Here is a 24,987-nt window from a genome sequence, read left to right as displayed (position 1 = left end):
AACCTTTCGGCCTCAACCCTCCGGCCTTATTCATAATAATTAATATTCAATTATTTTATAATTATTATTCAATTATTTTATAATTATTATTCAATTATTTTATTATTATTATTCGTCTCATTCCACTATCTTCTTCTCCACGAACGTGGCCAATGCAACTAAATACGCACTGTTGGTGTTCTTGGGAACGTGGTATCCTCCCCACCCCCAGTAATGGTATGCCCCTGTAGAAGGTGGGAGGCGCTAGTCACGTGATGTCAGATTAAGCAAATATTCCTTAATTTGTATTGTTCTTACTTAAAAACACTTATTGTCATTTTCTTGGACAAAAAAAAAATGCTATCAATTTTGTCCAAGCTTGCCTTGAAGTTTATTTCTCATGAGATTTAATACAATGCTAACATGCTAACAAGTGTTAGGCTAACATAAAACCAGTCCTGAGTTAAGAAGCATGCTTGGATTTTGCACTGCACCAAAAACAGCCCCATAACAAAGAGTACATACAATGAATAATAATAGGCGGGCTGCTTTGCGTTGCAAAACACGTTCTACTTTTTAGCCGTAGCGTAGAGTGCGCCGCACATTTCACAAGCAGGCCTAGTTATGTTTGACTGACAAGGTGCTAAAAAAATATTAAAAGTGAATGGGGCCATGAGTTTGTTTTGTGTACATGATTGTACAATGATTTTTAATTCCCTGGTGTTGTTTCTCTGACCTTATTTATCAACCTGAATACGACGTGTGAAAGTGTGTGTAATCTGTCTTCATGAGAGCTGGGAGATGAGAAGTCTTAATAGCGCAATAATGTCTAATTGCCAGCAATTACTTTTAGATAATAGCATTGTATGACTCACCGAAAGACAGGGCCAGATGATTTGTAAGGTAGGCTTTAATTTTGAAGCCAACTTGTGAAACAAGACTGAAGAGGTAGATCTTGAGACTAATCCCAGACTTGATCGAATACAAAACAATTATTTAACGAGAGATTATTGGAAGAGGGAAGCAAGGAACGTGTGTAATTAAGAGGACCCAAACCCAATGTTGTGGGCAAATATATTTCTGTTAATGTGTCCCAACCTCTCGGTTGAAAAACGACCACTCTTCCACTGAGCCACAGCGCCACCCATATGTAACATGTATGTTCTTCCGGGTCCGACCATTAGTGTGGATTTCCTATATTGGGAAGGCTGGGTTACTTGCCGCATCCTTCCACTGAAATGGACGGAGGAGTGATCACAGCAATGGCCCAAATTCAAATCCTCTCTCAATTCAATCTTGTGCAGCATGTCTGTAATGACTTCCATAGTGGTACTTTTTCTTCCGTAAATCAGGTTCCTTTCTTCGTAGAATCCTCATCATGCCTCAGATACTACATAATGATGAATAGCAACGACCTGACCGTCCTGATCAATATACTCTACCTTTAGAATTATTGATTACTTGAGATTTCTATGCCCGGCATGTTCATGGTATATGGAAAAGACGAGTTTTCTTTTATTTATCCATCCTTGTGTACCCTTGAGGCTAGAAACGCATGGTCGTAAACGAACACAATGAGGAGTAGACATCCTTCCGATACAATACTTTTATCAATAAAGTTATTCAAAACCGTGATGCTTCACTTTTATTCTTGGAAGATATTTAAGCGGAAAAAGCCTTGGCGTAGCAGCTCAAGGGTTGGTCTATTTGGCGTACAGGAGTGGTTCTCAATTATTTTCTGTTACGCCTAGCAAGAAGAAAACAATTCGCACTTCCTCCCACTCACCCACTCTCCGCCGCAACTATAAATAATTGCGTTTTTGTAGCAAGACAAACCTGCCCCGTTTAGTTAATACTGCGCACAATGGCCAATGAGAGCACCACTGCCAACTACTGGAGTGGATGTGCAATTACACTTTATTGTAGTACGGTGGGAGAAAAGCATGTTCGCCCCTCAGCAATGCTCCGCGCCCCCTCCAGGGGGCCCGCCCCACTATTTGAGAAGCACCGACATAGAGGAAGATTGAGAGCGTTGAGCGGTGGTGCCAATAAAGGTCGTTCATCCCGATTCTTTCTTATGTGCTACACTTTACATTTACTTGAGTCAAATTAGTCTGAAGTTACTTGAGTACAAATTTTGACTGCTCCAACTGATGCAATGTATCAATCATGAAATTACAAAAGTGTTGAATACGTCTGTGTTGTTGAATTAATGTGTGCTAAGTCGCCTTACTTGTTGTGCGGATATGCAAGCACACCCACACGCAGGCTGTAAAAATGCCACATGAAACATTTAAATCCCTAGTGTGCACATTGCTGTGCCATTATCTTCCTGTGAGTCACAGGATTAATTTTTAGAAAATACAGTGCACGATGGCGGCAATTTAAGACTGTTTGTTGCATGTGCTCTACATTCATCAGTAATGTTCTCCTGGGTCATATACAGAACAAATAAAAATGATTCAAACTAACATATTTAGTTGAGATTGGGGAAATCAATGGCAAATGATGATTGAATGATTATTCATAAAGCGAGTTGATTGTTTGTGAACTGGCTTCATAGTAATGTTTCGTGTTGTGGCTTTTGGCAAGCTAATGGGTGTGTATTGTACACAGTACTGGAGTTCACATTTTGAGTTAAAACAAAATAAGAGTTTACACATTAACGCTTAATCTATTCGTTATTCATTATTTTATGGCTCAGTAATTGTTCGTGGCGATGTGTGCACATGCGCGGTGGGAAGATTACAACTCGCAGCTGGTTGTCATTTGTCATCTACCTGCACCGTCAATCGGGAGCACACGGCTCATTGGTATGTAAATTTATCAACCCCGATCGTCATGCAACTTTTGCTATTTGTATGCATTTTATTCACATTAACATTTACTGTCGACTTCAATACTCTCGGCTAACGAAAATTATATGGCGAGTCCATGGAATTTGCCGGTCGCGGACGCTGGAGTACGAGCTGTATTGAAGTGCTCGCGCGATCGCGAGTAACCAAAAAACAAAAAAGGTGTCTGATATTTGCATCTGACTGGTGTATTGAATGTTTTATAACTGCCGCATGAACTACGAAGCATTTATTTGAATCTTTGTGTGAGGAATCTGGTAGAAGACGCGTTTGTTTGATTGCCGGTGGCAGAAAGCCGTTGTGCGCTAGTGCTGACAACACAATACATTATGGGTAATGTAGTTAATATAATCAAAAGTGGTAAAGTGGTTATTTTGAGTTAGCGTTGATATTCAACCAAAATTAATTTTGCTCTAAAGTTACTGACATATTCTATACATTTAAACAATAGCAACGAATTGACAGTGTTTAAATACAAATGTAATGGCCAATTATTTAATGGTATATTCAATTTATTAGAAGAAAACATTGTGTCATTGCGACTTTCTTTTGTTTTATTTCAGATTTATGACCTGTGGCCTTTGTTTGATAAACAAAACAAAGAAACATGAGTTATGACATTGTGTGCTTCCTGATGAACCTTTTCAGAGGGTTGACAATGAAATATCTGAACAATCAGGGACAAATGCGTTTGCATGAATTTTGCATCAATTATGACTTTTTCATTGAAGCAGAAAACCACATTTTGACGGCAGGGTCTCTTAAAAAGTATCACATGCTGGGCTTAGGCTAATTTTTTATTATTCTTTTTTATTATTGTTAATTATTATTATTCATGGTCACACTGAATAGACTACATGGAGATATTTTAATTGAATGATATTGAATACTGCACTTTTGTAATCACTAGTTTATTCTGCTTTGTTGTGACAGCAGGCATTTTAATTGGTTCACTTGATAGGAACTTTGACAAGGTCTTGTTGTGTGGTCCTTTTTAACATCCTCAAAAACAATTGCTGTTGGAGCACCGCTGTAATATATTTTGCTGTGTAATATTTACCAATGGGGAAACAAATGGAAAAATAGAGTAAAAGTTAAACACTACACAAAAACGTAAAGAAAAAAAAAAAGCCCTGCATCCATTTTTTTTAATATATTTTTTTTATATTGTTTTCGGGGTTGTGGTGAGTTGGCTCGTATCCGAGTGGACTTGGGGCTGCACCCAGCCAATCACCTGCTGCCTGTGACTAACTTGACAATTATATACCCCCAGTAAAGTTCATAATGTTCAAAATTGCACCCTAAGATAAAAACTCCGTAGTTTGAGTTTTTTTTTAATCAAAAATGTTCTCTCCAGTGTAACTAACATAGCAACTCATCTTCTGGTGTTTTCCTTCTCTAATTGTTGTGTTTGTACTACCCAGTCTTGCGAGATTTGACCAGATGTGTATTCAATGCAATATACTGTGTAATTTTAAACAATAATTAGTCATATGCTTGTCACCAAGAGCTGACAAAGTGCGGCTTTGTTGCACACTCATGCTATTTAATCAAACGGACTCAAAAATGATCTCACTCACTACATTTGATCATTTGTCTGATTCCAATGGCCAATACAGGCACTTGTAGTTAATATAGACCCTCAAAGTAGCCCGATGTCACAGTGAAAGGGTCTACACAGAATGTTTTAGTCCATGTAATATTTTCACCAACAAGTGCAAGCAGGTTTTCAGAAGTCCCTTGGAGCACGAGTGTCCTTCCAAAAAGAGTGAATGTGAAATATGCATGCTCATGGCATCCAGACAGTGCCCAGGGCAAGAAATGGCCATGATTTCACTTAAACGTGATAGTGTCTTCCTCCAAGTTTCTCAAAGGTTGAAGGAAACGAAACCATCGCAACAACCGAACTCTTTGGTTGAATGTTTCATTTTGACAGACTCAGTAAATTTATAACCGCTGTAAAGGGAAAAAAAAAAGTTAACTTTGAATAATTTTTCCCATATAAATGATGACAATTTATATTCCATTGGTAATAAAAATATTATTACATATGTATGTATATCTCAGTTTAAGATTGTTACTTCTTACTTTGTGGCTACTTAAATGATTGAACAAGCTTCCAACCGTCCAGCGATCACAAAATATGCCAACTTCACTGAACTAGATTCACGTGAGACAAATTTTCAAATGATTTGATCACCTTGATCAGATTTTTACAATCGTTAACTCATTTAATCCATAAAACATGTATATACGTCTTCAAAAATGTCCTCCTCGCCTCCCAAAGACGTATTAATGCGTCTTACGCTTTTTTTTCACGTGAGAATGCGCTGGACGGCCTCACGCAGCTTCTGACTGAAGGATAAGGCTTGATTACATTGTTATTCAAACAAAACGGCCAGCAGGCAGCGAGTAAAAGATCTAAGTAATTGTGCAAGGGTCATGTTGAATAGAATGAGGACCTGTAGGAATGAGCGTGGTGGAGTAGCGTGGTCACAGCCGAGAGGGCAAAGTAGAAGTGGTAGCAATGGACAAAATGCGGAAATCAACCCTAGAAGATTGATCTTTGACAAAAAAAAAAAAGAAAACGTCCAAGCAAGGCGTCAGCGATCGAGTTGCAGTGCGTCAAACGATGACACTTTGTTCGTTGAACAAACAATCGAAGCAGCCGTTGAGTGACGGTCCGCGTGACTCACAGTTTGTATCGCCGGAGACGATGAAAACACTGACAATGACAAGTACTGCTAGAACTGCCGCTCATTTCAATTTGTTCTTAAAAATGGATGCTAAGCAATCATCGGTCAGTTCAACAAACAATTGCTCTTTAGAGTGTCATCGTTTGTAGCTTTCTAATGAAATGAAATTCTCCTCAAGTACTTCAAACTAAAGGGAAAGAAATGCTCCTTAAATACGTAATTTATGCTTAATTGCATCACGCATGATGTTAGGCAGCATCTGCAGTTTTACTGTCTCCATGGAGACCATAATTGCTCAATGCTTTTACATACATCCCAAAATATGAAATTTATTTTGTACGCTCTTTATATTAAATGACTAACTGAAGACTCAAAAGTTTCCACAATATTATTAGTTTTTTTTCTTTTCACCGCATTTACACATCTAAAAAGTCTTTCACCCAAAACATCTAATGCATTTTTTTTTTTTTGTTTACACCTTCAAAACTCAAACTGAGTGAAACACTGGCGTGGGTATGAATCAAATACGCACCTAATGGATTTCAACAGACTTTCATCCCTGGATGTGCGTTGTTTATCAAACATGTCTTACGAGGTTGTTACCTCTTACGGCACCTTAAGCATTTACGGATGTCGCACCACCCAAAAATTGAATCTTGTGTGTTGCTCTGAACTGCAAAATAATGCAGTCTAGGAAGAGTCTGGGAAAACATGATGGAGGAAAAAGTGACTGTTTTATGACCTTTAAATAGAAAGCAAAGGTTGCATGCGTGGTTTGTCTTTTTCCAAAAGCACCATGGAGTGAAATGCCCATGCATATCATAAAAGATGTTCTCTAAGGTTTGTAGCTTTGAATGTGAAATTCAGTGGAGAGATAAACATTGCCTTGTCTCATGTGTTTTAATGTTTATCATTAGCCGATGTTTTCGGCCGCATATTTATGTTCGGTACAATTAGTTTGACTGTGGATATACATTTTAAGAATATTTTACTGAACCAGCAGGAGCTTTTGTATATCATGCCACTTCCTTTTTTTTTTTTTTGGTATTCATCGTGAATTTTCTCTTTGCCGTTGCTGGACCCTGAGTGGTTGCGTTGCCAATTTTTTTTTTTCTTGACAATATTTTAGTTGTAATAGTTTTAGATCACTTTGGCTTTAAAGGTTCAATTGACTTTCTGATATGAACCAAGTATTATGACATTTTGTTGTGCCAAATTGTTTTGCACCACTTCCATTGTGCGAGGCAATCACAGATGGCACTATTTTGTTTTTGCCGTGATTATTTTATATTTATTGCCTACACTGGTTAATGACAGTGTCGTCCGACTTGCATGTAAAAACAGCTTGTCCATGTCATCATAACAGAAGACAAACTGAAGATCCTCTGTACTCCAGGACTGCTATTTTTCTTACTCTTCAGTTTTGATTTTCAGACTAATTTACTCCAAATGAGGCAATCACACTTTCAGCACATGCCTTCAAATTCACTCCCACACAATCTGTTGCACTATTAACTCGATTGTGTTTTATAGAGGTTACAAGCTGTGTACCCTCCCAAATCAAAACCAAATATACGCAGTGCTACGACATATGAAAGCTGATCTCATGATGAGCAACCTTGCATTTTACTGTCGTCTTCCAGTGAAGCCAACCTATCAGGCCTGTGTACTTTGCTCTGGGATGGAGTAGCTCACAAACACATTGCGGCCTTGGATGAACCCCTGTTGCTTGTCTCCCTCGCCTGAAGCTGACTCTGTTTATTTATTGATTATTGTAGCTCCCCGTGTAATATACCCCAGGGTATGACACAGCAGGCTTCTCGATGGTCAAATTTTGCTGTGTCTTGTAGATCCATGCACATCGGTGCTTAATATTTTATGCTGATTAATACATTATTGGCCATAACATACCCGAGGCATAGTGGATGACTTTTCTTTTCTTTTCTCCTTCTTGAAGTGTCTATTCATCTTGAGCGCTTTAGGGGTCAGAGTAGCTCGTCATTACTCACTTAGTCAATTGCCGCAACATCATTTACTTCTTTGTCTTCTGCTCTATTGGCTACGGGACTCAACCAAGTTCATGGCGAATGTTCAAATAATTAAAAGGATGCTTCATGCCGTCTTCCCCTTTTTATTCTTGCAGCCAAACAGTTTGCGGTAATTCCAAGTGTAACTTTTAATTCAGTGCCGTTGTCAAGTGTGCATGGAAAGACCGGTAGATTGTACTGCAACTCAAGGTCGAGCAACTTTGAAAAATTGTATTGAACCAGAAGAGCAAGCATGCATGAAGACAATAAAAAGACATGTCAAAAGGTTGAATACAAGCACAAAAATAAAATACCTGCCAGTCATGCTTTCATGAAATAAAATGTACACATGTAGCAGTCTTGCTCAGCACATTCATAGTCCAAGCAGGCCCAAAGCTCAGGAAAAGAGCAACATTTAGAATGATCAAAAAGAAGAAACATTTGTCATTTTGCTTTTTTCACATTGTTTATGATGATTTGAATGAACTAACCATTGATCGCAGCATGAATATGTCGACCCATGGTGAAAACTGATCACTCTGATTGGCTGTTCGCTAGCGACTCAGTTTACTTTTATCTGGTGAATTTAAGGCCTAATACATGAAAGCAAAGAAAATGGCGTTATCAAGAAAATTAAACTGCAACATTTTGCTTTCCTCATTCTGTGAAAATTCTGGCTATGCCCCTGAATGCAGGAGACTCCGCCCACGAGGACAAAAACAAACAAAAATAACTAGTGGAATGGACATTGACTTAAAGTGACTGCTACATGAGATTTTTGTATCTTAAGAAGCAGTGAACGCCTCAAGGTTATTTAGTTGACTCCGTCCCAAGTAACTGTGAACAATAGCTACTGTGTATAAGTTCGACAGCTGTATTATATTCTGTATTCCAGGCAAGAAAACTGTTGGTGTTTCTCAATATTTACTGTAGCTATATATTCTATCAAGTATTGAAATACAACACATGGTGTTCTTTGGCTGTTCTCTAAAAAAGCAAAGACTCCGCCGTATGCTCTGTTATTAATATTTATATCATCCTCCTAATCATTTCTACAATTCCAGGATCAATTACATTCCAAACCAAAAGCTGCTATGAGGGTGAATGATTTTAAGATGACATATGTATTAAAAAAAAAGTTCATTTGTTTTGGTTAATTGCATTTTTCAAGGTATTTCAAAAGCGATGTTGCCGCATTAGCCAGTTCAGTGACCTCCCAACCTTTTGCATTCATTTCAATGAGCAAAGACTACTTTCTGGATTGGAGGTCACAAAGAGGAATTTTACATCGCAAATATTGTCCACCCACCCCCCCCGCCCTCCTTTAAAATAATTGTCCAGACCAGTGGTTTTCATCAATAAAGAATCACATCCTGGGGTTGTACACAGAACTCGGCCAATGTGTCCCTTTTGCTTAGTCATGCTTGACCTTGCATCTTTATTAAATTTGAATCGGCCTCTTTTAGTAATGAAGCGCCTGTGCATGAAAGGGGAGTTGGCGAATTTCAGAAAAAAAAAAAAAAATCCCTTTTGGTCATATTTGTCAAAACTCTCTGAGTAAAATGATCTATGAAACAGAATCGCTCTAATTTGACTCAAACAAAAAGCCCACTGCACCTGAAAACTACCAACCAATCAGAAACAGAAGGCATGACTGACAAGGTGTCAATCGTTTGCAGTGCACCCGCGGGCACGCTCTTATCGGGCACATTACAGTGGACAAGTGCTGACCTTTAACCTTTGGTTTCAGGAACTTTGCTGAAACTATCGCGGACGTTACACCTCCAGAAATGGAAAAAATATGCTCATCCCTCGTTCTCAAACCACAGAAAAGTGAACGGACCTCGGACAGCGAAGCACTGCTGAATTTGAAACATTTCTTCTCAACGGGTACGTCACCTCTTTTTGATTTTTAAATAATTTATGTTGCCTGTGGATGTGACCTTTAAAACAAATCAACTATTTGTCCCTTGCCCTCAATATGTTACTTAACCTTTGCAACTTTCACTGGTTGACTCCATTTTTACTGGGGAGCGAAGAAAGAAAAGATGTTTTGCACTGACCGTGCAATGTTCTGAAATCAACGAGTAGCTATAATTCTTTTGACTGCTTCTTCTTTTTTCCTCCATTTAGTATATTGATGAAAACTGTTTGTGAAGTAGTGTTCGACTTCCACAGATCAGTGACACTGTAACACTGAAGCATTCTGACTCAGTCTGACCTTGGCTTACATTACTGGCCTGCTCGCGTCTTATCATTTTGTTTCTAATATATCATTTTTATGTCTTTGGAAAGAAACTTCCTTGCTGTCTCTTTCACGTTTGGACTTCGACTGGCTCTTTGTAATTCCCTCGATGCTGTTGAAATGATTTTGCCGTGATAGGGCATGCCGTTTTTTTTCTTTGCAACCAGCTTTTCTTTTCAAGACTCTAACTCAAACGCCGAAAAACTTCTATCCCTTCAGTACTCCACCTGCTGCAGTTCTGTATCTCCATTGCAGCTGAAAGCAAAATACTGAAAAAGTAATTTTGTATCAGTCGGAGTAAATGTAGAAGGTTGTTGAGTCACAATTGGGTGCTGGTACAGCAAAAGACGGAAAGGTTGCTAGTACAAAGAAAACAATTTCAGAAATGTTTCAAACTGAGACTGGGTTGCTGATTGTAATTAAAATGTTCTTTTTATGACATGAACATTTTGCTGCTGAAAATGGGCAATAGTGTCCTCTCAATTTCCTGCTGTTCACTTCATAAAGTTAAGTTGTAAGTTAATAGTTGTAAAAGCAAGACCACAAGTTGTTTTGTATATACGTTTATAGGATACACAATTGGTGCTTTAGGAGTTTTGGGTTTTTTTCAGCACAAATGCAACTGCAAGTATGAAAATGTGCCCCCTGTTGAAAATATACATTTTCCAGCGATCATCTTCCAGGCACTCTTTTCGATTTTGTAGTCCACACCTTCAAGTAATTCAAACGCTGAATGTTCCAGAGTTTGTTCAAGTTGTGGTGATGCATCTTGCGATTTAGGACTCCCTCCTGGTGGTTCCCATAGCTCAGGCAGTGAGGTCCTTTGCTGTATCAATTATACCTCAAGTCGCTCCAGGGAAGACTTTGATAGACTGCGCGTTGCATAACGACTCCCTCGTTGGTACGCCTGTGCAGCTCCTGTAGCATTGTGTGTGTGTGTGTGTGTGTGTGTGTGTGCTTAGACATATATGTGTGGATATGTTTGCAAACTGTGTGTACACAGAGGGTACAAGGATGTCAGCTTAGCTTCACCAGTTTGTGGGTCAATTAATTCTGACATTTGATACATTTACCAGCGACAAACTTTTTAAGAGTAAAGACATATTGGTATTGGACTCAACAGAGTAAAAGTGCATCGGTCGGATGCAAAAATAACTCCTGTGAGTTGTCACTTTACAAGCTATACTTTTTGAGACTCTCTCTCTCTCTCTCTTTTTATATATATATATATATATATATATATATATATATATATATATATATATATATATATATATATATATATATATATATATATATATATATAATTTTGTCATATAATTTTCTTTGACTCCATGTTTGTCACCCCTGTTTGTTGTGTTTGTATGTTCTGAGTTAGCAAAAATAATAATTTCAAAAAGCAAAATATTTAAACAGGGGTAAAAAAAAAAAAAGGCAGGCAGTTATGAACGGAAGCAGTCTAAATATTTACATATTTACTTACAACATAACTTAGGTTGAAGCTATAATATAGGGCAGGCATATCTAAGTAAATTTAAAATTGAAAGATGTAATATGAAATGTGATGTCGGGACAAATATATCATCATTGTAAGCTGTCCTGCTTTCCATGTAATAACTCCAAAATTTGACAGCAGGAGCTGCCTGTCCTAAAGCTGCATTTCCAACATTAAACTTGATACCATTTCTGTTTTCACTGACTGGCATTTTCTTAGTTGGCCTTTTACATTTTTTTTTATTTTTTATTTTCCTCATAAAACATGATATTTGAAAGGCAAATTGAAAGGGTAACAATGTGACATTTGGGATCTGATCATAAAGATTGTAAATGAGTCGAATCCGAAACGAGCTTGACCCCAGAATGACTAAAATGCACACTCACGACACACAGCAGCCCATATATAGCTCATCGACTGCAGTGCTATGGTGTGTGTGTGTGTGTGTGTGTGTGCACGTCTGTGTGTGTCTTTCAGCCCCCAGAGCATAAACAGAAAATAAGTCTTTATTATACCTTGCTTGTTTTTTTTTTTTTTTTTTCCTTACCAGCCCTTCGGTGGCCAGTTCAATATGCATTTTTTTTTTCATTTCTGTTTTATTAAACATCATATCTGAAAGTAATAAGCATAGAATGTGATGGAAAATGAGAGTCTGGTGGTGAATTGGGAGAGCAGGTTCAGAACTAACAGGGGTTTTTGACTTGACATTTTGAGGTGATGAATCGTGCGTAAAAAAAAAAAAAATCACAGGAAACAGGAAGGCATGCGCAACTTCCACCCTACTTAGTGTGTTTTTTTTTTTTTAAATTTTTAATTCATATACCGACGCATTAGCACAGGTTATTGATTGATTGACTGACTGTGGAGCATTCAGACAGCTACAAATTTGGACCACATTGTTGCTGTGGCAACGTAAATGCGTTAAGCACAGACCCCCGTGTTTGCTGCGGCAATACAGAAGCAATGACTGATGACGAAAATATGAAAGATCTTAAAATAAACATGAATGCAGTGCATTACCTCCTCACCAATTGATGGTTGAAAAACAACCAAAAGCCTCGTTCGCGAGCCATTTAGCGACGACTCCATCTAAGCACGAAATCTTGAATAGAACCGCGATGGAGGGATAAGATATAATTTAAGCTCAAGGTACAATTTAATGGCATAAAAAAATTTTTTTAAAAAAGAAGCAATTTGTGTATTTAAGATAATAGGGCAGCGTGAAGGTTGTTGGGGGGCCAAAAAGCAACATGATGCAACTGCGTCCATGCACTGATGACAATGATACTGCATATGTGGTATTATGACACTAGAGTTGAACAAAAGTAGGTGATGACTGATAAGATAACATTGCTCACAAGTGCCACGGGAAAAACTCTCAACATAATCACTGAGGCATGTATTGACAGTCCACGGAGGGGAGTCCTTGCAACTTCACCAAAACCGAACAGAAACGCAATTTTCATTCCTCTAAATGCCTTTTCAGTTTCTACTTCACATGTTAATGCATTTGCTTTGACACTCACATACACACACGACGACTGTGTCAATGTTTGATTCATTGCTCACAATTGCGGTAAATACGTTGGACAGCGACCACCGTTATAAAGCTTTCGCCCTATTTGCCTTCGATGGAGATTGATGGCGAGCTTTGCATTGAGTGGTATTAAAGAAGCATAAAGAGAAGGACTAAGAGTAAGATGGACTGCTGGCTGCGTCATTCCCTAAAAAAAAATAAAAAAATAAAAAAAAAACTCAGCGCAAGCTAGGAGTAGCCACTTTTTATCTGCACAATAAAAGTTCAGCTCCAACTGGGCAAGCTGCTGTATTTATGTTGCACACAACAAATGTGTCAATGAACTTATACATGAAAACGTATTTACAAACTCTCACTTTTGGGCTGAAAATAAGTGCAGTGCGAACTTTGTAGCAGCTTCTTCACAAAAGCATGCAAAACTTGACAATTTCTATTGGTGATTTTTCTTTCACGTTATCGGGTCGTAAACTGTATTTGTACACTGAAGTTCAAATTGCAATTAAACATGAGTGTCGACTAAATGAGAAATCCTGACGACGGGGATGCTGACGGGCCAACTCTGGGGTTTGAGTATGGACAACGGGCTTTTCTCACGCACACACACACTTAATTTAAGGAGACATGTATGCTACAGTGTGACAAGGTGAAGGCAGTTACATTTCTGTCGAGGACCCTTGAGGAATATGGAAAGAAACGAGGCATGAGAAATTGGATAAAAAAAAAAGAGCTTGGGAATTATAACATGTCAGGAGTGTGTTGGGTTTTTTTTTTTTCCAAGATGATTCAGTTGGTGAGTTGAGACATGCATGGTTGAAATGGATTGTCTTTGTGGAGGAAAATCATATGAATGTGCATTGCATGCACGTGTGAGCGCATGTGTGCTTTTTCTTTTTCGTGGTTGTGCTCACAGCGTACAAAGAGTAATGATTACAACGTATAATGTAGAGACCTCTTGACTTTCGAAAGAAGCAAATCGGAAACAAAAATGGGCAGATATGATTCTAAACACGCTTAATGTTTTAAAAGACATCCCAGTACACGTGTGCCCTTTGTGGAAAAGCAACCACAGCAGATATTAATCAGACGTTAATTTGTAAACTCTCTTTTTTTTTTTTTTTTTTTAAATCATTTGTCTGAAATACTATTGATCTTGATATTTAAAAGTATTTTCGAACTTGAAATCCAAGTCTGCCAATTTTGTCTGAATGCTGCGTTGACTAAGTGGCATTTAAATAAAAAATAAAAAAAAATCGGAGGCAATAATAACAGTGGTGCCGTCTGTGCCCTTGAACTAAAAAAAACAAAACAAAACAAAAAACAAAACAGTCACGTCAAAACAAATGAGAGCCTCGTTAATATTGCACTTTGAGATTCATTGGAGACAACGCAGGGGAGTTGGAGTTCAGATTAGACATTAAATGAACCCAAGCGCCTTCATCGCTGGCTGATAAATGGTGTGCCAATTCTTAAAGGGGACGTCAACCCCCAAAATATTTTGACAATAATGTGTTCTATGCAGGCCCACTCGTCTAAATACGGCATTTGTGGAATATGAGTGAAGCAGTAAAATCCACACATTTTTTGTCCATCAAAGGGGCGGCCGTTTTGTCACTTTTTCAACTGAAAATGACATCCCCGTTTCTCAGGGGTCATATAAACGATTATGGCTCAGCTTCAGAAAACTGATTTCTTTTCCATGTCACAGCAAACCTTCTTGGACTGCGGTGGAAAAATGGTAAACCAGCACTGAATCTGATGCTTTGTTGATGAAGTAGCGTCAAGATCATGATTTCTGATTCCATTTTGATGTACGTACTCGAGCGAGATGAACAGTGAAAGCACAAAAACTATTAACGTGAATAGATAAAGAAGGAGCCATGATGAATAGCAGCCTTGAGATGAAATAAAGTTACACAAAAGGGACGATGACTTTGAAATGTTCTCAACTATTAAAATACTGACTCAAATTTGTCTCTTTCCATCTTCCAGCTCAATTGCACTTGATGTGTCTCCCCGTTCGCCTTAAATGAGCGAGAGGAGTATGAGGAGAGAAATGAGGTGTGGAAGACAGCTCTTTAACTAGCCAGGTCTAATCCGATTTAATGGACTGATTAACTGACTGGTTGACTAACTTGCAGTTCAGCCGCAATTCCCCCAGGGAACAATAAAATACTACTTCTCGCTCTCCTTTGGTTGGATAAGAGCATTTTGCACTGGTTTACTTTCTGCCAGCTGATTGAAAAATAGATCCGCACGGACATTCTCTGGAATTTAAGTCAGTTATTGATTCAATCAAACATAAGTTTTATAGGATTTAATTTTTTTTTTAATCATTCCATTCATCAAATAATTGATGTTCCGGTTCAAGCACGATGCATTCTGTTTTAAGTCTATATTAAGAAAATTAAATGTAAAAAAAAAAAAAAAGTCGACAACGCCATCCTTCAATTGTGATGCAAACTAGCATTCACAAATTCTATGACACATACACAAATTGGATAAGCTATTCTCTAAAAGCAAAAGCACAATCACTTAGAAGTCGCTTCTTCTTTGCAGTTTTGTGCTGAGCCATAACTTTTAAAAGGGTCTATTGCCGCCTCCAAGTTTTCGCTCTGCATTCAAGAGGGGGGGTCTCGGATCATGCTTGGATGCTGTGAAATTGAACATGAATCAGGGAGAGCGAGACAATTCAAGTGTTAACGTCCCGAAATGTTCATGCAATACACACAGTTAAGCAAAACGTGTCTGGGTAATATTAGACTCGGTCGTTCTCAGTGGTGGCCGGCCAATAGAGGGCGCTAGGGCGCCGCCCCACCAATTGGTCTCAGTTTTTATCAGTTTCTGTGCAGTCGTTCTGATCCTTTGTCGTATAGAATCGGGCGACAAGTCCGGACGACACTTTCATCCGTCCCTGCTCTCTGTTGTTACTTTGTATTTTTGGATATAACCAGTCTTGTTTTCTCACTTCCGTGTTCTGTCTGCTTCTGCATTCAAATTCTGCACCACCGTGACAAGTGTGCCAATATTAATTTCAAATTACGCGTAGGTAACATGTGACTGAATAATGAATATTGAATGACGACTGTGCTGTCCTGAGGGTGATTTGTTGATGACACAGCATTTGTTCCACGTTTTATTCAATTATGTGGTGCTCCCCCTTCAGACTCCTCACCCATGATCCTCTCCTGTCCTCGTCAGCCCACTTCCCTTTGACCTAGTCATTGCAACCGCCTGTGAAGGGAGAGAAGCACATTCCGCCACAGTTTTCTTACCGCTCGCTGCTTCTCCTTAGTGGAATTTTATTTCTTTATCCCAGGTGACATTTCTCTCCTCATTCTTTATACATGTCTCGATGACTCTGCTCCCTTGACATTTGTAATCTCCCTCTCCTCCCTTCTTTTCATGAATAATCCACCCTTTTCAACTGTCATCATTTGATTTTTCACACATATTCTCTTGGCTTTCCTTTTGCTTGTCTTCTCTTCTGGTGACATTCACGGAGCAAGAACGAGTGTCGAGTCAGCGAGATACACCCCCCACCCCAAAAAAAAAAAAAAAAAAAAACGGTGACATTTATACATCTTATAAACTACTGTAGAATTCCGTACCCTATGCCAATGATACAGCTTCATAAAGAAAAAAAAAAAGCTGCGATGGTGCTTTTCAAGTGAAGAGTACGAATAACACATTTTAAAAATAATACTCTCCTTGAATTAGTCACAAAACTTTTAAATGACAATGGCAATCACATTTTTTCTCCACAGGCCACATTAATTCATGACTGTTTAATTCCGTTTTTGTGTCTTTGGTTTATTTGATAACTCGTCTTACGGTCCAGTGACTCGAAATCACATGATCATTATAAGAACGGTTGCTCACTTTTGTTTCTTTTCAGATTGTGTGAGCTCTAGGTTAATTTCATGGGTGAATATGTCAGTTACAATTACTCCCAAAATAATGTCATGATCTTCAGTCAAATTAGTACTCCCAATTAGATGAATAAAGAGCCCCGATCCCGGCAGGACCACCGAGCCATTATTAAATCACGCTCAGTCCCGTCATTAACTGGGAATAATGCTTTCACTCATGACAAAAACTAATGACATATGCTTTTAAGGCACTATTATATAGACTTACAACAAAAATTGCCATTTTTTTCCTCTTATAAAATTAGTGATATTTAAAATATAGGGTTAAAAGAAAAAATGTATACTTCCCATAAAATATATTTTTTTAAAAAAGCAGCAAAAGCAGACGATATAATCAACTTCTTTTCTTATTGGATGCTCAGTCAACAATCTAAAAAAATGGACAAGAAATTGGATTAGTCTGAGTAACGAGAGGGATTTTTCATCAAAGCTTGTTATGTTTTGCCGTACAAGGATCCATTTATGCGCAGATAACAAGCGCTAAAAAGAAAATGATAATCAGTCTCAAAGGAGGGAAGAGGGATCTGCTCATTTATAGCAAGCACATATCCTCAATTATCAGTTGATTATATAGCAGCAAAAATAGCTCGTGAGTGTTCTCATCAATGATTAGACCCGAGAAATATTTGAATTCCTTAATTAGGTTTCCACCACCATTTGTTTTTCTTAGTCTGCATTTTTGTCTTTTTGCTTGTCACATGCCTTCACTAAAACATTTGCCCCTTTTTGCTTCACAAGCCTCCTGCCAGTTAAGCAGTTCGGAATCGATACTTTAAGTTTATTTGAGCTCCCAGCAGCTTCCCGGCGTCTCCAGGCACGCACACATGGTACAATTTTCCCTCTTCAATGTGATGAGCTCTATATATGTATATATATATATATATATATGTATATATATATATATATATATATATATATATATTTATATATATATATATATATATATATATATTTATATATATATATATATATATATATATATATATATCACAAAGAGTCAAATCACCGCAACCACAGTCATTGACTGTTTTCTTGTGCCCATTTCAGTTGTTTACTCTGAACTTCCTGACAATTTTTATGTTATATATTTTTAATATATTTTTATATGTATGTATATGTGTATATATTTTATTCAAATTTGTTTGCTAATGTAAGTACTATTAATATGTTTTATATATATAAATATATATATATATATATATATATATAGTTATAGTTATATTAATATAAGTTCCATTAAATATTGAAACATTTGCCCGTGTATTTTTCTTTTCCGACATTATAACAGAAAAAGAGCAGATAATGATGATTACACAGGAGCATATGGCTCGGAACCGAAGTGGTAATTATTTGCATGCTGCTTCCTCAATGCGACGAGACGAGCGGATTTTCAGGGGCATTCGGAATGCAAATAGTTTCCACCTGCCGCCATTCTCGGTAAGCATCCCAATTAAGCGTTTTAATCTTCTTTATGCACCTTCTAAACCTTCTGCCTCCTACATTCATGGAAAGCCTACTGCGAAATGTTCATTGGCTCGTGGAAGTGGTTTTATGGCCTCACGCGGTGACTGAAGTCTCTAAAGTTTCTCATCTGTCTTCGTCACGTCTAATTCTGTAATAGCTCTTGACGTTGAGTATGTTTATCTGACCCGAACGATTTTCACATTTCATGAATGCATCATATTCCATTTAAATGCCAACAAAGTAATCTGCGTACTGGAGGCTGGATCGCAGGTCCATCCATTCATCCGTCTTTGTCGCAAGGGGAGAACATGCAAACTCCACACGGGTAGGGCATAACTACTTGGGTACCATCCTAAAAATATTTATTAATACCCTACAGGAGTCCTTTTGGAATTTCAAATACACATACACCACATTTTTGCGTCATTGATTTAATTGCTTGGGTGTGAGTCTACCATTAAAACAACAAACAAAAACCATTCTGTCAAAATAAAACTTAACACGTGAACATTGCGTAATGTTTGAGGGTCAACCAGACCTTTTTTTTTTTGTGATGGATGCAGATTGGGCCAGAGGTGATCTGTAATTTAGTGGAACGACATATTTTGAGGTGTCATTATCATTCATTCTACTTGATTATTACCACCGTGATTAATGGGCCAATCTGTGCCACCGACCCGACTCAATTCATTACTCAGTCGTCTTATTAATGAGCGAGAAAATTAAAATGTATAATTAAACCACAGTCGCTGCATCCTAGTTTTATGCTGTGCAATTTGCTCCTGCACAATAAAACCCAATTTGGGTCATATTAGTGTTGCGATTACAGTATATCACACCTCTTAAACAAAGACGACAAAACAAAATTGCTTAATAACTTTTTATGGATAGTTGGGTTACTGAATGTTTGACTTGTGTTCATAATCAAACACGCGCTCACGTCTTCAGCAAGTGTAAAACATATTAAAACCGCATACACCTTAGAAATTTAACATGCAGACGATCTCTGACGCCCGCCACCTTCCTTCTGTAACTTCCGACTCGCCTTGAAAGCGCGACACGGCTCATTCGATTTACGCGCCAGTGCAATTGGAATCTATTCCAAGGCAAGAGCTATAGAAGCAGATGGTGTGTGAACATCTTTTATGTAAAAAAACATAAAAATGTGAATGCTGAGATTGTGCTGAAACAGTTGTTTGGTACACAATTTGGCCGACAATGATGAATGATCAATTTGCTAATTTCCGAAATCCTAAAAGTCAGCCGCGGACATTTAAATGTGCACATTTTAATGAGGGACTCTGCGCATCTCCTGCCATCGTTTGACCGCGTCTATGGTCCAACAAATTCAGTGTACATGCTTATGGAGCCCACGGAATTATTTAACAATCCCAAATGAGGTCGTCACCTCATGCTGAAACGAACGCCTAAACAAAGCAAGCTAATTAAGTTTGGATTTGTGACGATATCACGATATAGCAGTCATCAAATAGCGAGCATTTTGTTGACGGCGCTCGAGCCGCATAATTAGGCCACCAGTAACGGCAATATTTGGCTATCACAGCTTTTCAGGCTTCCCATTACCACAATCATTTGCATAATTTTGCCTTGATTACATAACGTGGCGATGTAAGCTGTTGCTTGTGGCATTCTGTAAGTGCCAAGAAGCAATTATTCAAATGGATCAACCAATGCTGTTCATGAAACGCTACACACCCTTCAGTCAGTCGTTCATTCAAATAGTTGAGAATGTGGCGTACTGATTTTGCATTAGTATTCATTTATTTATTTTGGGTCATGTTCCTTCTGCTCGTAATGTGGCGAAAATGTGTTTAAGAATTTGTTAGTTCCTTGACAGGAATGATTGCAATTAGAATTGTGATTTATGAAAAGTGAGCTTTTAAAAGGCTTTTTATTTTACAGTAAATGTTTATTTGACTCAAATGTTATTCATTACAGCAAAGCAATTCACCTCGTATTTAATGAATGGAATGGATGGATAATGAATAAAAAAAATATTTTAAACAAGAAATTTCGGGGAAGACTGTTAATTTCATTTAACAATATAAATATTACTGGATAATTTAAATGCTCAGTGGGTCAGATTTAAAAAAAAAAAAAAAAAAAAAAAAAAAAAAAAAAAAAAAAAAAAAAAAGACGCAGCGCAAGGCCATACTTACTTAATTTAGCTCTGATCTGAACACATTATAATAAGTCGAAATGTCTGCTTTCATCACATTTATACCCATTGCCTATGAGATGTGTGCATGCTCAAAATGTATAACCTATAAAAAAAAGTGACCGCAGCCCAATGGCATTCGAGCGCATACAATTTTTGAAGCCCCATCAATGATTTTTCTTTGAAATCTCAATTCGTTCCCCTTTTTCCATTTGTCTGTCAGTCTCAATCTTCTCTGTTTCTCTCTTCATAATATCAGAAAGATGTTCTTTAACCCCCACTAGAATAAACTCCCTTCCCTTTTTTTCCCCTTCTGGCATCATGAAAAAATCATTAGCGATCAAGCTCCTAGAAGGAAAAGGGTCAAGGGCGTATCTGTCATTAGCATTTAGATTTGAACCGCTATGAGACTTTGACAGCAGGCAGCAGACCAGATGGTAAAAAAATTCATGAGATATTTTATTTGTCACGCATGTCACCGTGTGATATACTATTAAAAAATAAAATAATAACTTCAATTCCTTCTCCCTTTATATTAAACTCAAATATGCACAATATTGGAATAGACACGTGAGTATTGCCTTCGGCCATTCACACTGCGATCGCATTGACACGTCAGATATGTATCGGATGTAGGACTGGCATAGAAAGTGACACTTGTTGGATTGAAAAATAAATATATGCTCACCCACATGTGTCATAATTGAGCCTTTTTGCTGGAAGGTGTGAGCGTCGATTTAAGTGTCAGTCATTATCATTATAATGATTATTATTATTGAGATAGGTATACATATATGAATGTATCCAGCATTTTTGCTAGTCCAAATTAGGAATGTTTGGCTATAGTGCAGTTTTGCACTCATTCATTCTGGTTTCCTGAATAGAGAGAGAGTTTTAGCTGAACTCAGATTTAAAAAGCGAGGCTAATTAGAAACACTCTCTCTTTTAACCCTGTTAGGAAAAACATGTAACGGCTACGGCACAATTTCATATCCGACAAGCGAGGGTATCTAGGAAGAGGTGAGAGTTTACAGATAATCAAATTGAATTGTGAAATACAATTAACCAACTTGGAAGATAACGTTGCAAAATTGAAAATTGAGATGTCGACGTGTGTGTGTGTGCGTGTGTGTGTGCCGGAACAACTGCACCTGTTTCAGATTTTTTTTTTTTTTTTTTCCTCCTCTCGTCTACTTTTTTGTAGGACACGTGGGAATGAGTTGTCAATGTGGCATGCATTTGTGCTGTGTGTTTGCGTGCATGCGTAGCATTCATGGATCTTGAGCACTTTGGCATCTAAGTACTGAACACCCCCGTGTGTTCGTGCTTGTTTGTGTGTCGTCATAAACCACACGTGTAGTTGCAAGTGATAGACAGACTTGCATATCCTGTCCACATCCAAGTCTGTTTCTGTGCACACTTTTCTTCTAGGGGCATATTGTATCTCGACTTCATCTTGAGTGTGGGTGTTTTTTGTGCGAATGTAAACTTAGTAGAGCGACTGACTCTGCAACCTCGGTCGCACGATGAAACTCTAAAGGAAGCGCGAATGGTGTGGTGTCCTATTTGTAGTCTAAAGAGGGTCGGAAATGTGCGTCTGCGCAAATGTAAATGTGTTGCACAGTTGTTCACAAGCGCATCTTACATTAAATATTGCTTGCTACACTGATAACACGTACGCTATTTTTGAGTAAATGGCCTTGAATGAAAATATCTCCAAAAAAAACCCAAAAAAAACTGAAACTGGCCCATGGAGCAGTATCTTCATCTTCAACATTCTACGCTAAAAAGCACTTGACTTTTAAATGCTACTCGTTTGTCATGCCAAAGGTCTTTTGAGATTTCAAATATGGAGCTAGTGAAGCTTGTTAGTCTCTATGAATACTAAAGAGAATAATTAGACTGAAGCCTTGCTTACAGTGGCCAGCTAAGATGGCTTTTTCCGTCGGTAAAGTACCTATTCAAGGATGAGGGGCTTGAAGTCGACTTGGGAATTTGCCGGCTTCAAACGTGCCGTCAAAGGCGGAACGTCACAAGTCACGACCGCAGTGTGAAGTTTTATGCACAAGAACACAATTGTCCCCGTTGAACCAACGTCGCTAATCACCCTTTTATAATCATCGGCTATTTTAATGCGTATTTTAGACTCGGCAATTTCCTGCCTTAGTGAGTTCGGTTTGATGAGTAAAATAAAAATAAGTTAGCAGAAATGCTGGATTACAGTTTGAATATAACACTCATTTTTTTATTTTTATTTTAATTAAGTTAGGCACATATAATATGCTTACGCTATGTCCAAAAGAGAATCTGTTAGTTTGATGTATAGAAAGGAAAAGGTAAAAAAAACAACTTATATAATGAAGACAAGGACAAACCCCCACCTCCTAAGCTGAGGTAATATTACGCTGACGTAATGAATGGATTTTACCCTTTAACACATTGCCGCAATTTCCCAAATCTACATGTAAACAAAAGCCTTCAATTTTTTTTATTTTTTTTTTTTTTAAATCTAAATAGATGACCCTGGAGCTCTTCTCATCACTCACATTGGAATTGCTCCAATTGATTGGTTGTGAACTTTTGAAGTTGAGTGGAAAGTTAAATTAAGTCTGTGTCGCTTTCTATTCCTCACTGTCAAACCATATCAAAGAAACAATTTGGCACTGCACGCCACGCATCCATCCACCTGGAAGCTACCGGGCTTAGACAATATCTCTTTGGGATACTTAGAGCATCACTGATATGCGAAACACACCAACATACATACACACCGACTGTCGATTTCCACTTTTGAGTTTTGCACTTGAATTTGTTTTTGTCCCATTTGTGTTGGGAAGTTTTGTACAGGTAAGGGCATAAATTTCACATCCCTTATAGGCTCATATTTGTGTCTGTGTTTTTATATATGTTAATTAGCTCTACTTACAAAAGAAACTCCCTGGCGGTAAGCAGAGTGGAAAGTGCGTAGAGGGGAGATAAACACACGTTAATGAGGAGCTTTTTAACCCATTAGTTGAACAAAAACGAAAAAGAAAATAACATTCACAAAAAACATTGTGTGTGTTCTCGCTGTGACTTATGTTGAATACTTAAACATTGCCTTTAAGACATCGAGACTATATTCATTTGTGTTTATATAGATTATACTTTCGACATTCATATAATTTTCAATTTCCTTGCCACTATTTAGTGATCAAAGTCAAATGTATTTGTATACCCTAAATCACAAGAACGTCTCAAATGGCTTCACATGCCCACCGTTGACAAATATTAACGTCGTCCCTTGATCTTAACCCTCAGGAATACAGGGAAAATATCCCCCCCCCCAAAAAAAAAAAACATCAGGGTAAAAATTAGACACCTTGAGAAGGGACCACAGGTGGGGGAATCCTCCTTCCAGGATGATCAGGCTGCAATGCATGTCCAGTGAGCAATATTTAGCACATATTATGATCCTATATAGATAATGTGAAAGTCAATCAAATGATGCGCTGCAGGAAGACGACTTTGGTGGAGCGCGTAAATGCGAGTAATAGCCTATTTTGCTGAATATGTCTATTTCGCCCATGTTTCGTTTGCATTTGCTTAAGCCAGCAGGGGTTTCGAACTCCTTGCCGATGGGCCACTTTGGCTTTTTGAGTCCCATTTCTATGCACCAAATTAATTACCACGTTGGATGATTTTGAAACAAGAAAATATTAAGCAAATTGCTGTTTCTAAGTCTAAAAATAAACACAACTAATATTGATAGGGAGGACAACCGAAGACTTCCAATCTGAATTCAAATTAGATACCCTTATGCGTGTGTTTGTACCTGCATGTTATTTTTCTCGGGCGTCCCTGTAGTAAACTAAAGTCACTTTTTTTCCCCGCTCTCTTGGAGAAATGACAATTTATCCGAATTGATGGAACCCCAACTTTCATTATGACTTGAGATAAGCAGGTGGCTGAACCTGTAATGTAGTTTTGAGTTACAATGTGGGGAAAAGGGAGCAATGGGAGAATTGTAAATAGCCTAGTAAATCACTAATATGCACTGCAGAATTTGAGCACAGTCTGCTCGGCCAGATAGCAGTGAATTGGCGAAGTCGATTTAGCCTCAGACTAGATGTACATCCATTATCGATGACATTGCTACTGTTGAGTTTAATGGACTATGGGTTGCACACTTTCTCAGCGTGCCGTTTGACTAAAATACATGTTAAATAAAACTATGAGGAACATTCATGTGAATAGTGCTTGGAATTCCAATAAAAACGGTCAGTTTTTTCCATTCTTCGATCAAATTAATTGTTAATTCCATCCTGAAGTATAGCTACTCTTTGTAGGAAAGACAAACAAACTGACAATTACAACAATGAATTGTAAATTGTTGCATTCCTGAGTTCATTTTGATATTGTTTCAGTCAAGTCATGCAGATTCCATTAATACACACTCAATAACTATGGAAGTGTGGAACTGCCATTGTAATGTAATCTTTCGGGACTGGCAAATAAGTTTGCATGTACTTCTGAGTAAGTTTGAACATATTTAAATATGTATGGACAAACTGCAAATGTACAAAAATGTTCTAATATTGC

The 24,987-nt window shown here is 37.9% G+C and overlaps 1 protein-coding gene across 1 annotated transcript in view; it reads left to right on the top strand.

Moving 5' to 3' along the window:
• The window catches only part of LOC148319415 (uncharacterized), a 113,521-nt gene that overhangs the window by 33,067 nt on the left and 55,467 nt on the right, over positions 1 to 24,987 (top strand). The window contains exon 5 of the mRNA XM_088280669.1: positions 9,308 to 9,447. Coding sequence (XP_088136795.1) covers positions 9,308 to 9,423 — 116 coding nt within the window. The 3' untranslated portion in view covers positions 9,424 to 9,447. The remainder of the gene's footprint in view (positions 1 to 9,307; positions 9,448 to 24,987) is intronic.

The sequence above is a fragment of the Idiotropiscis lumnitzeri genome, chromosome 18, assembly GCF_059441095.1.
Source record: "Idiotropiscis lumnitzeri isolate Australia: NSW breed Sydney's pygmy pipehorse chromosome 18, RoL_Ilum_1.0, whole genome shotgun sequence".
NCBI lineage: Eukaryota > Metazoa > Chordata > Actinopteri > Syngnathiformes > Syngnathidae > Idiotropiscis > Idiotropiscis lumnitzeri.
This window is presented reverse-complemented; position numbering and strand designations above follow the sequence as displayed.